Source organism: Sminthopsis crassicaudata, chromosome 4 (genome assembly GCF_048593235.1).
Source record: "Sminthopsis crassicaudata isolate SCR6 chromosome 4, ASM4859323v1, whole genome shotgun sequence".
NCBI lineage: Eukaryota > Metazoa > Chordata > Mammalia > Dasyuromorphia > Dasyuridae > Sminthopsis > Sminthopsis crassicaudata.
In genome coordinates, this window is record NC_133620.1 from 415,270,478 (window position 1) to 415,285,006 (window position 14,529).

Sequence of the window (14,529 nt, forward strand, 5' to 3'; positions counted from 1 at the left end):
AACAAAACTAAACAACAATCCTGATAATATATGAAGTGTTTCATACAGTCAACCCACCTGTGTAAATATAGGAGGGACGTGCATTTTCTGACTTCATGTGAAATGTGATCCTTTGGTAGAAAGAAACAGCTTATGATGAAAATATATTTTAAAACAAAATGTCACGTTCCCCAAACATTTACCATATACTTTGGGACTAAAGTGAAGAATCTTGCCCATTCTTATTGATGCATAATGTTCAGCACTTTAGTCTCTAGTTGCTAGATGCATCAATAGCATCAGGATGAGTCTACTGGTCCCAAAATGTCTGTGATCCTTCCTCCCACTTCTATCCACATCCATTGCCTTTCATAAAACTTTGCTGACCCCATGCTGCCATTTTCCAAACAATCCCATTTGCTGCAGAAAGCAAGGGCATTGCTTATAGTGCTCTGTATGACACAAACACTCCATCCACTTAATCACTTCACAAATTTATCACATGTGGATATCTATATTTTAGGTGGCATTCAGGGTCCTAATGCTATAAAAAGAAAAATGAAGAAAATATCATAGATGCTCAGTGAAATGAGCAGGACCAGGAGATCATTATATACTTCAACAACAATACTATATGATGATCGATTCTGATGGACTGGCCCTCTTCAACGATGAGATGAACCAAATCAGTTCCAAAAGAGCAGTAATGAACTGAACCAGCTACACCCAGGGAGATGACTATGAACCACTACATAGAATTCCCAATACCTCTGTTTTTGTCCACCTGCATTTTTGATTTCCTTCACAGGCTAATTGTACACTATTTCAAAGTCTGATTCTTTTGACATGTGTGTGTGTATGTGTGTGTGTGTGTGTGTGTGTGTATAGTATTTAATTTATACTTTAACATATTTAACAGTTATTGATCAACCTGCCATCTGGAGGTAGAGTGGGGGGAAGGAGGGGAAAAGTTGGAACAAAAGGTTTTGCAATTGTCAATGCTGAAAAATTACCTATGCATATATCTTGTACATTAAAAAGCTATAAATAAAAAAAGAAAATATCACAGAATCAAAATCTGGAACTAGAAGATCCTCAAGAAGCCAGCTAGTCCAACCCCCTCATTTCATAGATAGAAAACTGAATGTTTCTTCTAAGGTTTGAGCTGGTATCAAGAGTGAGATCTGAACCCAAGTCCTCAAAGAACAGAGCTAATATTATTTTCAATGTATCAAGCTGTCTTCCTCAAAATTATCAGCCTTCACTGTTTTTGTTTTTGCTTTTTACAATCTAGTTTAAGGAAAAAGTCTATATTGTTTGAATGATGTCTCAAAAGGGAACTGACATAGTTTTCAAAGAAGTCTTAGTTCTCTTTAGCCTTCTCTCAAGAATACAGTTGTAAAGCAGAAGCCCTTAATCCTTGTGCTTTAAAATAGAAGCAGGTAATACTTCCCATAGATAATACTGATAAAATTTCTTGTCTTCTTACAAATAGTGAGTACAGTGCTTAAAATTGAAGAATAACATATTCATTCACAGAGCCACCTTGGAAGGTTGTATACTTCTTCCAAAAGGCTGATCCTTTTCAAGATGTTTTTGGAATCTTTTTTGAGGGTCTTCAGTATGTCACACAACATTGGTTTTATTGCTTTGCAATTATAGAAAAACCATATAGTTGGGAACGAAGCAGTATTCCCCACCTTGCCCTCCAACTGTATTTGCAAACTTTGGTTCAAACTCACTTCTAATTGTTAATAAAAATCAAATTCCCCCTCAGAAGTTGAAAATGTATCTTCAGGAGGGTAGAGGAGATAAAAACCAGTCAGGAATATCTGAATCTGAATCATATCCCATTTCAGATATTCATTATCTGTATGGCTTTAGGTAAGTCATTTAGTCCATCTGAGCCTTGGTTCCTTCAAGCTTTGATGTTTAAAATGGGACTAATAACAGCACCAATGTCAAAGAGTTGATATGGAGAATCAACCGAAGTGGTCTTTATAAAGTGTTTTGCAAACCTGAAAGTGCTATACACTTAAATAACAATTCCCTCCACCACAACCCCTTCCCCAAAAGCAAATTTAAAGACTTTCAGGGCAAGTACCATTTTAGATCTCTTTATATTCCCTTTCTTGTAGCATAAACACATTGAATTTAATTTAACTGATTGGGCTCTGAAGATAGTTGCCAAAAAGGTGCTGAGAATGATTGAAACAATTATAGCATTACTAGAACAATTGTAGATTCTATATTAATAAATACTTTGAAGAAGCTCTGATATTTTTTCCAAATTTTTATCTCCCTACTTTATAATCACATTTCATATTTAGTGAGACTGTGATAGAAAAGTGATCTTAAGGGCTAAAGTACCATTATTGAATCCATTCACCTTTACTTCTGCATAGAAACAAATTTCAATATTAATACACCTTATCTCTGTCCTTTTTTTCCTGTTAGCAATGCAATCCTGCCAAAAAAGGAGATTAACCAAGTTTCTAAGCTTCGCTATCTAAACCTCACCAATCTCCCCTTCTTATTCCCTACACCCCAGCTGTCCTTTTCCCTAAGAGCTTCCTTGTTCTTTTACATCTACTCATTGTTCCATGTAATTTCTTCTGCCAAATTTTTTTTCTCATTTGATCCTACTATCTCTGTTTTAAAATTGTCTCCTTAAAATGTTTTCATCCAGTAAGACATTCAATCCCATGTATTCAAGCTAAAGATTCTCTATATCAAGCTAAAAGAGAACAAAAAGGAAGGGAAGACTGACCAGAGAGATAAATAAAATATTTATTTTAATGAATTTTTTAGATGGAATCTTGTCTTTCTCTCAGGAGTTTTTCTTAATCTCATTTTACTTTCTTTTGTCTTAAAATATGTATCCTCAGAGCATCCTGTGGTGCTTTGACACAAGCCAACAGCATGCAATGGTCTATCTGTTCTTATACTGACATCAACAGCAGGGTGAGATATTAAAGTTAATTATAAAAAAATGAATTATGGATTTTTTTCCATTTCAGGACAAAAGGAAATTACAAGAAGAAATCTCCCAAAAGCGCCTGAAAGTAGAGGAAGAAAAGCTAAAACATCAGCATTTGAAGGTAACTTTGGACTTTCATTTCAAATGACATTTTATTTGTTTCTTTTGATGGTTCTAACAATTCAACATAAAATCTCCTTTGAGGGAAGGAAAGAAACCATGTCGCTCTATTAACTCTCACATAAATGTAAGGCATATCCACATGCCAGTAATATTTACATGTGAGGCTAATGTCTTGTGGACACCAGGAAATAGGTTTAAAATATATTCTCCTCTATTATTTCTGAATTTCTCAATATTTGTTGGGTAACCTTGAGAATATGGCCTTGAGGATTTCACCCTTGCCGTTCTTGGCTAAATCCCATAGAGATCTAATCCTGGCAAGAAGTTCCTTTTGAATCAATGAGAGCCCAGAGGTATGGAACAGGCAAGCATTTATCCCACTCAAGGATGAGTGTATTTCAAAACTTAGTGTGCTGTTGTCTGAGCATGGTTTGGGCTTTTTAAGGGTTGTTCTGTTTTAATCAAACATGAGATCATAGACAGAAATAAATTTCAGTTCAAAAATCAGACTTTACATCTTCCACTGGGTGTGTTCCCTTAATAATTGGAGTACACTAGGTTTCAACATTTCATTATGTAGCTTGGTAACAGGATGCAACCAAAGGACAAACAATACCTCCTTGTGAACAGCCTCAGGCAGGAGACTGTGTTTAGCTGGCAAGACTTCTATATGTCTTGCCCCCAGATGTCAAATTAAACCTATGCAAAGAGGGGCCAGACACATCCAGAAAAAAAAGCATGGACTTTAAACAAAAAGTTGAAATATCAACAAGTTGTGAGATAATTATATAGGTTCTCATTACATGGAAAAGGGATTAAATTTGTCCTGCTTGATCCTAAAAGGAAAAATTAGAACCAATGAATTGCAATTTGTAAAGGGATAAGTTTGGAATTGATGTTAGGGAAAAACTTCCTAACTAGTATTCTTGAAGAGAGAACTGGGTGACTTCAGTGACTCCATCACTGGAGGCCTTTAGGTTCAGGCTGGAGATGAAATTCTTTTCAGATCTGAATTAGACTAGAGGTCCTACCCAACTGAGATTTTGTATTTCTAGGACATGAATTGAGTTCAAGATATATCATATCATAGAGCAGGACAGATCCATTTGACCCTTTCTTTACCAAATATCACAATTCAATCACACTCGTGCATTCTGCCAGGGATTAGATCTCTGACTAGGATAAAAATGGGACCTTGGAATGCTTTCAATGAACTCATGTACCACCATTAATGGGATCCTAATGCACTAGCTAACTTATATGGGTGATACCCAATTTACTCATGAACTGTATTTCAAAAGTGTTTGTGTTCCAAAAGTTGTTTGGAATTCAGAATTTTTTCATAAAATCACTGCCCTTCATGGTTCTTTTATTCCTAGCTTACAGAAGCCTGCTTCATTCTATACCTAAAGTAGAATTCTACACTGATACTAATCACCAATAGTAGAATTTAATAACCATGGATAATGATATTTTTATGGGAAAATGTCTTCAAAGTTCCAACTTGGGATTCCAGAAATCTGTATTGCCCTTCCCCTAAAGTGAAAGGAAGATGATCTTTACCCTGCTGTCTACCCACTCCAAAACAGAGATGCCAGAGCCTTCAACAAGGCATGGGTGGGGCTCAGAGCTAGACCACTTTAGGTCATGTAATACTGATGCTAATAGAGTCCCTCTGCTCCAAAGAAAACATCTAATAGACAACATTCAACAGCAGCTTCTTCAATAGCCTGCTTGCTTCCTTTCCTATCTGTTAGTGATTCTGACCTGGGTTTCTCTCCCTCCCACATAGTCCTTTAGAGGTTTTCTAAAGAATTTTTTGCTGCTAGGAAACAAAGGAGAACTCCCCAAGGAATAAAATAAGATGCCTTGATCCTCTCTCTCCCTTTCAGCCCCTATTTCCCCTTTCCTCCAAACACAAATGTGCCATCTCTCCTTCCTTCTCCCTCTTCTCTCTCTTTTTTTCCCCTCTTCTTCATCTTCCTTCATTTGTAATCCCTCTCTCCAATTTGTGCCCTGAAGAAAAGAAGACATTACACATGAATACATTATATTTTTCAAAACAAAAAACAACATAGTCTGACAAAAAATTTTTCCTTTTGAAAAAGTCTAATTGAGAGTACAAGTTCTTTTCATGAAATGTGAATACTTATATTCTATCTGAATGAGTGGCCAAAGTGCTGTATGTACTGAATTATAGGTCTTTATCTGCCAAAAAACATATGAAATAATAGTCATCTTAATTTCAAAAGAAAGTCAGCCTTGGACGAGCTTAGGTATTCTGTCATAAGAGAAGCACAGGAGTACAAGGCTGTGGGTTGAAAAAATGATGGGTCCTCTCAGTGAAAATAAGGAAGAAGAAATATGTATCTAGGTTAAGGCCATGGACAAGCAGATCTTTTTAATATCTCTCACATCAATCTATTATTCAACTCAAATTTACTAAGTATTTGCCACATCCTGGGAACTTTTCTAAAGGATGGGGATGTAAAGAAAGTCAGAAAACCCAGTTCCTACTTTCAAAGAGGTTGCATTTTAATTAAGAGGGCACCATATAAAAAAACTAGGTACAAACAAAATATATAGAGTAGAAAAAAGCAATCTTGAGAAGAGAAGGCATTAGCCTGTGGAAGGACTGGGGAAGGACTGGGGAAAGACCTCCTGCAGAAGGTAGAATTTGACCTGGATTTTGAAAGGACAGAGTATCTGAAGCATGGGGGCAGTCAGTCCAAAGTTACAGGGACAAGAAGTGGAGTGTCCCATTCTAGGATCCACAAGAAAGCCAATATAAAATATGTAGCAGGGAAAAAAGTTTTTAAAAAATAAATAGGAAGTAAAATTTCAAGTTCTGAAGAATTTTAAATGCCAAACATAAGATTTTCTGTGATCCTATAAGTAATTGGTGATATAGGACTATAGCTCAAAAGAAAGACTAAGATTGAATATACAGATGTGGGAGTCAGATGCATGAACACATTAACTAAATCTTTGCTTTTTCTCCAGTTCCACAATCAATTATTCCTCCTTACCACCTACCTGGTCAGTTACAATTGTCTCTTAAATAGACTTCTTCCTCTGCTCTCTTTTTTTCCAATCTACCCTTCACGTCACTGCTCATTTTCCTTGTGCTCAGATCTAGTCCTGTCACCCTACTGCCCAAGAATCTTCAGTGGTTCCATTTTGCCCACTAAATAAAATTCAAATTCAAACCTAATCCTCAAAATTAGGTGAATCTTATATGTTTATTGCATTGAATTTCAACAACTTAGATCAAACCAATAACTCTTAAGATGCAACATCTAGAGCCTTTTTCAAATTTTAGAAGACATCTTAGCATTTCTCAATCTTTTGTCCCTAAATATTCTTTAACCAATTTATATTTATGTTCCCTAATCAGAGTGTATACTTTGGAGATAGAATCCTGAGCTTCCTTTAAAGCATAACACAGGTGTCGCCTCCTACACGCAAGATTTTGGTGATTCTCCCCAACTAGCAGTATAATCCCCCTCTTGAAATTGTTCAAGATATATTTCATGTTTGCTTATTTTTTGCATATATAGTATCTCCCCAATATAATGTAAGCTCCTAGAAGGCAAAAATTGTTTCTTTCTTGTCTTTGTATATTAGCACCTGGCACATACTGGGCAACTAAAATATACTTGTCCACATTAGAGAGAAGAAACAAGATGATACAGTGGACTTAGCCCTAGATTTGGAACAGAGGACCTAGGTTTGAAGAGTGAACGAAAAAATAAACTATTTCTAGTATTTCTAAATCCTCATTCAGCTCTAAATCTACAATTTTGTGAATTGACTTGAATTAGAGATCTAAGGAGTCATCTAGTCCAATCTGTGCTAGAATGGAAATTCCTTTCACAAATAATCAAAGATAATGAAGTATTTAAAACCCATTAAACCATATTAAACTGACCCCTCCCCCTTCTCTAATGATTAGTGTGTCTAGTACTTGGCATTTTTTTGCTCCAAGGCCAATTCCCCTGGAATAATGTATGTCCTAATATACAGATAACATCTGTAGCACAATGACATCAGTGGAAGCTTTATATGTGGGAGGGAAGGGAAAGATTTATGTCTCAGAGAACTAAAGTCTCATTCAGTGATGAAATGGAAAAAGTATCAGAAAGGGCATCAAAAACCCTGATTCTAGTCTCAGGTATACGTCTACCAATGTAGAGCAAATCCTTAATCTCCCTGCACCTCGGTTTCTTTATCTGTAAAGTTCATGAGTGGGATGACGTAAGATACAGTAAGATTTCAAAATGGCCTATTTCATCTCTAAGTTCTCTCTCTATTCTACGATTCTATGATCTTTGTTATTATCACTATTTAAGAGAAAGGCAGAAGAACCTTCAGAGTTTTGACTTATACCACTTTTTACTAATTCAATGCATCACATCCTCGAGCCAATATAGAGAATCATTAACTATCCAAAACTCTTTTCTTTTACTTGACACTTGAATTAGGTATAGAGTAGTTCAAGTGATCCAAGAATCTTCAGTTTCACAAAAACACTTGCTAACTCAAGTCTATACTGGTTCTATTCACATTTCCCAGTCTTACTGTCATCTAGCCTTTCACTCCTTCATCCTTATTCCTAGTTCACCAACTCTTGCCTTCACCATTTCCCCTGATTGCTACACATATCAGTAAACTAAAACAATATAATACCTATCTAAAAAGTTATCCTCAATCTAAACCCCAAACTAAAATCACCTCTCAGAAAAGTTTGTTGTTGTTGTCTTTGTGTAGATTTTTTCAATAATATTTTATTTTTCCAAATACATGTCAAGACAGTTTTTAACATTCATTTTCTTTTTGCTGAGGTAATTGGGATTTAAGAGACTTGCCCAGGGTCACAGCTAGGAAATGTTCAGTGTCTGAGATCAGATCTGAACTCAGGTCCTCCTGACTTCAGGGCTAGTTCTCTATCCACTGCACCACCTTACTGCCCCCCAAGGAAAGATTTATACAGGAGATGAATCTTTCTGACTCCAGGTCTGGCACTCTATACACAGAGTCACCTAGCTGCCCTAATTCACAATGCTAAAGATCATTTACTATCTGAAATCTACTGTTACTATAATCCTATATGAATTACTTTAAGTATTTTAGTTAAGTTTTTAAAAGCATTTTTCTTTAGAAAAGACAAAATATTTGTTCTTATCTGCCTTACATTTATTTTAATTTTTTATATTATTTCAGACTTATTAGAATTATTTCTTATAGTGATAGGATTATAAAAGGGTACCAACAATTCATTGTGATAGCTTCAGTGAAAGCTGTAATGCATATAATGCCATACCCTCCTAGTTTTAATAGAATAGTGGTAAGTACTATTGAGCTTACAACTAGGGCTTCAACATGTGTTTTTAGGTAGTCATAGGTGAAAGCCATAAAATAGTGTTTTAACTATAAATGTTAAAATGACACAAACTGGGAATGTCCTAAAGAAAAAAATTTATGCATTATACTAAGTTATTCTATAACTAATCTATTTTACGTGCTGATCTGTTAGCAGTATGAAAGTAAAATGAAAAATTTTATTCAATGAAATGTATATTAATTTTTTTTGGCAAACTGTCAGGCACTCTGTAAAAATAAGCTATTGATATTATTTCTGCCTAACCCAAGCAATCATCATGATCTCTTTAGGATCAAAGGAGAAAATGTAAAACACTTTGCAAGCTTTAAATGCCCTATAAAAATATGAGTCATTTTTATCTAATATGATAAATATAAAGCAAGAACAACCCTTGTGGTATTTGTATCAGGTCCCTAAATTGCAGGTTCATAAGATTATAAATTTAGAAGCCATCTAGTCCAACTTCCTTATCTTACAAATAAGGAAACTGAAACCCAGGGAAGATATATAACTTGCCCAAGATCACACAGATAATTCAAATCCATGTTAATCAATAAGCTTCAATTAAATACCTAGTATTCACCAGACTTTAGATGTTGTAGACATAAAGATAACAATAAAGTAGTCCCCACTTACTCTACTGGCAGGAATAACGTACACATACACACACACACACACACATTTATAAAATATATATAAAGTAGGGGTAGCTAGCTGATGCAGTGGATAGAGCACCAGCCCTGAAGACCTGAGTTCAAATATGATTTCAGATATTTAACACCTCCTAACTGTGTGACTGTGGGCAAGTCACTTAATCCCAGTTGCCTCAGCAATATATACATATTGCTGAGACAAAATGATTTGAGCAAGATTACACAGCCAGCATGTATCACAAATGGAATTTGAATCTAAATCTTCCTGATTTCAAAATTAGGTCACAATTAAGAATAGAAGCAATTAGTAGTAGTTTTTTTATCTTTTTTTACTAAAAAATAAAAAAGATGTCAGGAAGAGCAGCTATGCGGAGTTGGTTTTAGATCTTTACATCAAGCCTAATTATTTGTTTATATATATATATATATATATATATATATATATATATATATATATATATGTACACACACACACACACACACACACACACACACACACACACAAAGTAAATACAAGTTAATTCATGGGGAGGCACTAGCAAGTGTAGAGAGAAGGGAATTCCCAGGTGTTGTCATTGTACAGTAAAGAATGTTAAATTTCTAAGTCTGAGTTTCAATAGCAGCTCTGTCCTAAGAATGGTGAAATATTATTTTGATTGCCATATACAAATGGATTTGTTTAAGTTAGAGAGATTTTTCCTCCTTAAGTAAATGTCATTTTGTGAAACATGATCCTGAAGTTATACCAGTTGGAGTTCACATCAGTCTAAAGTCCGAATTCCCTTTGTTCTTCACCAGGTTATATGAATGTGACTCCATATTAACCAGGATATGCCACAAGAAGCTTGCTCACTATTATATTATGAATCAACATCCCTGAGCAGAGACAGCTTACTACCTGAGTATTAGTGATAGTTATATGGATGTAATTGGCTGAAATTGTCCCTAACTTGTTCAGGAGGACTATAATTAATTTTGACAGCATCATCTATTTTTGTTTCACAATATTAAATACCTACAGTTTCCATCAAATGAAAACGAATAAGTCACCAAGAAGAATACAACAATTATTAGCATTTTTTACAGACTCTGAGAGCTCAATTTTGGCCTTCATGAGTAAAATTAACCAGGTCTGGTAGAAAACATTCTTGCAAATAGCAAAGGAATTATAATTAAGGATTGAGATATTTCTGATGACAAAAATCTTCTATCTATGCACAAATCAACTATAAAGTGTTCAAACACTGATTGTGGGACACTACATGCATTTCCTATACTGACATAAGCAAGGTATAACCATTTCCACACAGCATAGGTGTAGATTTGGGAATCAGGAAGGCCTAACTCAGATATACAGTTCTCCCATATACATCATTACTTTCCCTGTTACAGTTCTAATATATTAATATATTTCAAGATATTACAGTTTCAATATATTTAAGAAATTAAATGGATATTTTGGGGGAATTTTGTGGAAGCCACAGATGATACTCAAAGACCAACACACAATACAGAGTTTATGACCAAGTATTTAACCCAAATTTTACAATAAGGTACTATAAACACTGGATAAAAGAAAAAGAAGAAATTCCGGACTTCTCTGATACAAAGGCAGGGCCAAAAGACTTTTTGTAAATTGCAGGGACACTTTGTACAATGATGTGGAAGTGATAATTGTAGTTGGGTGATTGTGGACAAATCACTGAATCTCTCAGTCCACAAGCCACTCTAAGACTGAATATTACTAGGATTTATTGATCTGCATCAGTAGAGGGAATGGACATTTGTGTGTGGGAATTCTATCCACAAAGGATGTCGCTGAACTAGATCAAAAGGAAAAACAAACAAACAAAATAGTTTCAATAAGGTCTAGAATGTTGTAATATCCCAGAAAGGAGCAATTAATTAATCTACCTGGCTCTATTACTTGATTGGCACAGGTAAAACTAAACTTTTATGATCTTTACCTTCCTGATCTAAATAAGAGGCATAATAATATTCTTACAACCTACTTTATAAGGTTGTTATGTAAAGATCTAAAACCAACTTTGCATAACTGCTATTCCTGACATCTTTGTTTTTTTAGTTAAAAAAAAAAAGATATAAAACTACTACTAATTGCTTCTATTCTTAATTGTGACCTGATTTTGAAATTAGGAAGACTTAGATTCAAATTCCACTTGTGATACATGCTGGCTGTGTGATCCTGCTCAAATCATTTTACCCCTCAGCTCTCTACACGAATTTCTATGACCAGAATTTGCAAAGAATATGCTAACCTTATAATGGTAGAGGAAGTTTTCTCAGCAGCCAATAAAATCACATACCTAGTGTCTTTTCCCTGTGAAAGTGAAATCCTAGGGGAGAAAAGAATTTCTTGCTTCTAATTTGTTATAATTTTGGTAATTAATTATCTAGATAGGTAGGACTGCCACACAAAAGCACTTTTTCTGTAGAAGTAGCCTGGACTAGGTTTTGTCAAAAATAGAAATTGCCTTGCTTGGCTTTCAAATTTCACAATTTGGCTTTGACCTACCTTTTCAAATTAGTTTCATTCTTCAGGAACTCTATGTTTTGGTTTAGTTTCTCCAAAATCGCTCATCTCTAATCATTTCCCTTGCCTACCCAGGAAAGCCCACTTTCCTTATCAATTAATCCCCAGATGGCTCTGGAGGGGAAAATGAGGCAGATGGCTTTCCACAGCCCTCCTTCACTTAATTCTAATTCACTTGCATGTCATGGCATCTCCTCCCTGATCTCATGTTCCTGTTAAAGAAATCACAGAAACAATAATCAATAAGATTTTATTAAGTGCCTACTATGTGCCAGACACCATAGTAGGCACAGGGATCACAAGTACAATAGGTATAAAAATCCCTACTCTTCTAATGGAAGGAGACAAAATTATTCATAATTATATATAAATTTCTCGTCTCTGCCTTCTCTCTATTCAAGTTTCAATTCAAAAGTTGCATTCTTGGTAAAAAAAAAAAAAAAAAAAAAAAAAAAAAAAAAAAAAAAACCACAAAAAAACAACAACAACAAAAAAAACACCTTTTTTGATCAGCTTACCTTCCCCCCCCACCTACTATTCCCATCCCTACTGTAGCTGAAAGCATAATTTTATCCTTAAATAATCCTAAACCATCATCATGTCTTATATCTCCTTTGCCCCATCATTTTTTACCTTTTATTTCACTAACATGCTTTACTCAATAAAGAATTCCTTAAGGTCAGAAACCTTATTGTATTTTTTTTTCATTTTTGTATTCCCAACCGAGAATGGCTGAATTGTATTGAGTTGAAATGCAATTAAATATTAACATCAGAATGATTATTTATTATTTTCCTAGAATCATAGATCTAAAACTTGAGGAGATCCAGGAGGCCCTCTAATCCAACCTCCCCACCCATTTTACACATATCTTTTTAGAGTCATAGAAGTAGTATCAAAAGTGAACTTTGAATTACTTTGAATGCTAGTGGATTAAAGTGGTTTGCCCAGGGTCACCCAACTAATAAGTATTTGAGACCAGATCAAACTTAGACCTTCCTAACTCCAAGTCCTCTGACTCTTAAGAAAACTCTCTCATACCACATTGCCTACTTATTCTACTAATATGTTTGCCATTCTCCAGTGGATTAAGACAAAAAGTCACAAAAGCTAAGAAATGTTTAAGGTTAGATTTGAACTCAGACCTTCCTAACTCGAGGCCCAGTGCTACCCATGGAGTCATCTCCATTTAAACCTGGCCTTGGATAGCTGTGGACCCTGAACAATTGCTGATTTTGTCGTTATTTAACAAAGCCTGCTGCCATTTGAATTCATCTCCTTCTACTCTAAATCCAGGGCCACTGTGTGCCATCATGAAATTTTAATTTTTTGTTAAGTTTTTAAATCTATTTTAAACTTAAACACAAAATAAGAAAAGAAAAAAATGCCTTGTATACAGCAGAACAAGAGAGGATTCACTATAAAACAATAAATTTCCATTTCAAGAAATGTAGCGAGCTGTCGTCACTTAGTAATCCTAACAAAGAAAACCTGTATAATAAATACTATACATTGTTTTCAAAGCTGTCCATTCTTTTTTTGGTTCCTTATAGGTTTTCTTTTTTTTTTTCTGCTTCTCTACTTTTTATTTTATTCCCCAGCCCAGGCTACAATTAAGCAAGGACACATATATGTGCATATACACATATACATCTATTTATATATACATAAACACACATGCCTATATATGTATGTACACATATATAAATATCTATAAATATCTATACATATATATACTCATAGACATATTCAAGACCATACTATGCTTATTTCCACTTATCACCTGTTTCTCTGAAGGTGGATAGCATCTTACTTCATGAGTTCAAGTTTCTCCATGTTTTTCTAAATCAACTAGCTCATCATTTCTTATGCCATAGTAATATTCCAAGCCAGTCAAATTCTATCTGAAAAATTGTCTATGAAAATTTTTTCCAACTTTCTGCATTCCTTTTAGTCTTGGCTGAATGCATTTATTTATATATTTTATTTATTTATACAATTTTAATTTAAAATGATCAAAATTATCCATTTTACACTTCAACTATGATCTCATCTTATAATATAGTTTAATGTCTGGTACTACTGAATCTGCATCCTTTTCATCTTTTTTCCCTTGGTTTCTTTGAAACTCCTGACCTTTTGTTCTTTCAAATGAATTTTTGTATTACTTTTTCTAACTTAGTAAGATAATTTTTAAAAGTTTAATTAATGTGATATTACATAAATAGGTTATTTAGGTAAAATCATCATTTTTATTATATTAGTTTTACCTACCCATGAACAATAAATATTATTTCAATTATTTAGATTCTGTCTTTATTTATATAAAAAGTGTTCCATATTTATGTTTGTTCCTGTCTCTGTTTTGGCAGGTATACTCGTGGATGTTTTGTACTGTTTAATTATTTTAAGTGGTCTAAAACAATATTGAATGATATGGCTGACACATACTATAATATAATTTCCCTATTTTAACTTTAACTTTCTCTGAGGTCATGATTATTACCGCTACTTTTTTTAAATAATAAATTTAAGTCTGACCTTTATTTTATGTTTGTGCATATCTCATTTTTATGGAATTTCCAGAAAACAACATATTGTTGAAATCAAATTATTAATATTTCAAGCTACCTAAATAAAAATGACAGTCATAAAACAACTGATGATATTTTCATACATAAAAAGCAAACAATTTGGCCTTAATTGGTACTTAATGTTTATATTTCTCCTGAATGTTAATAAGTCAAATTTGCCCTTCAGTTCTGTTGGTTTTCTTACAGATACCTGAAAGTCTTTTAGTTCAGTAAATATCTTTTCTTCTTCATTCAAGATTATACTTAACTTTGTTGGGTATATT

General features: G+C 34.1%; 1 protein-coding gene across 1 annotated transcript in view; it reads left to right on the forward strand.

The window, feature by feature from the left end:
* Positions 1 to 14,529, forward strand: part of PALMD (palmdelphin) — a 68,498-nt gene that overhangs the window by 19,514 nt on the left and 34,455 nt on the right. The window contains 1 exon segment of the mRNA XM_074262766.1: positions 3,000 to 3,080. Coding sequence (XP_074118867.1) covers positions 3,000 to 3,080 — 81 coding nt within the window.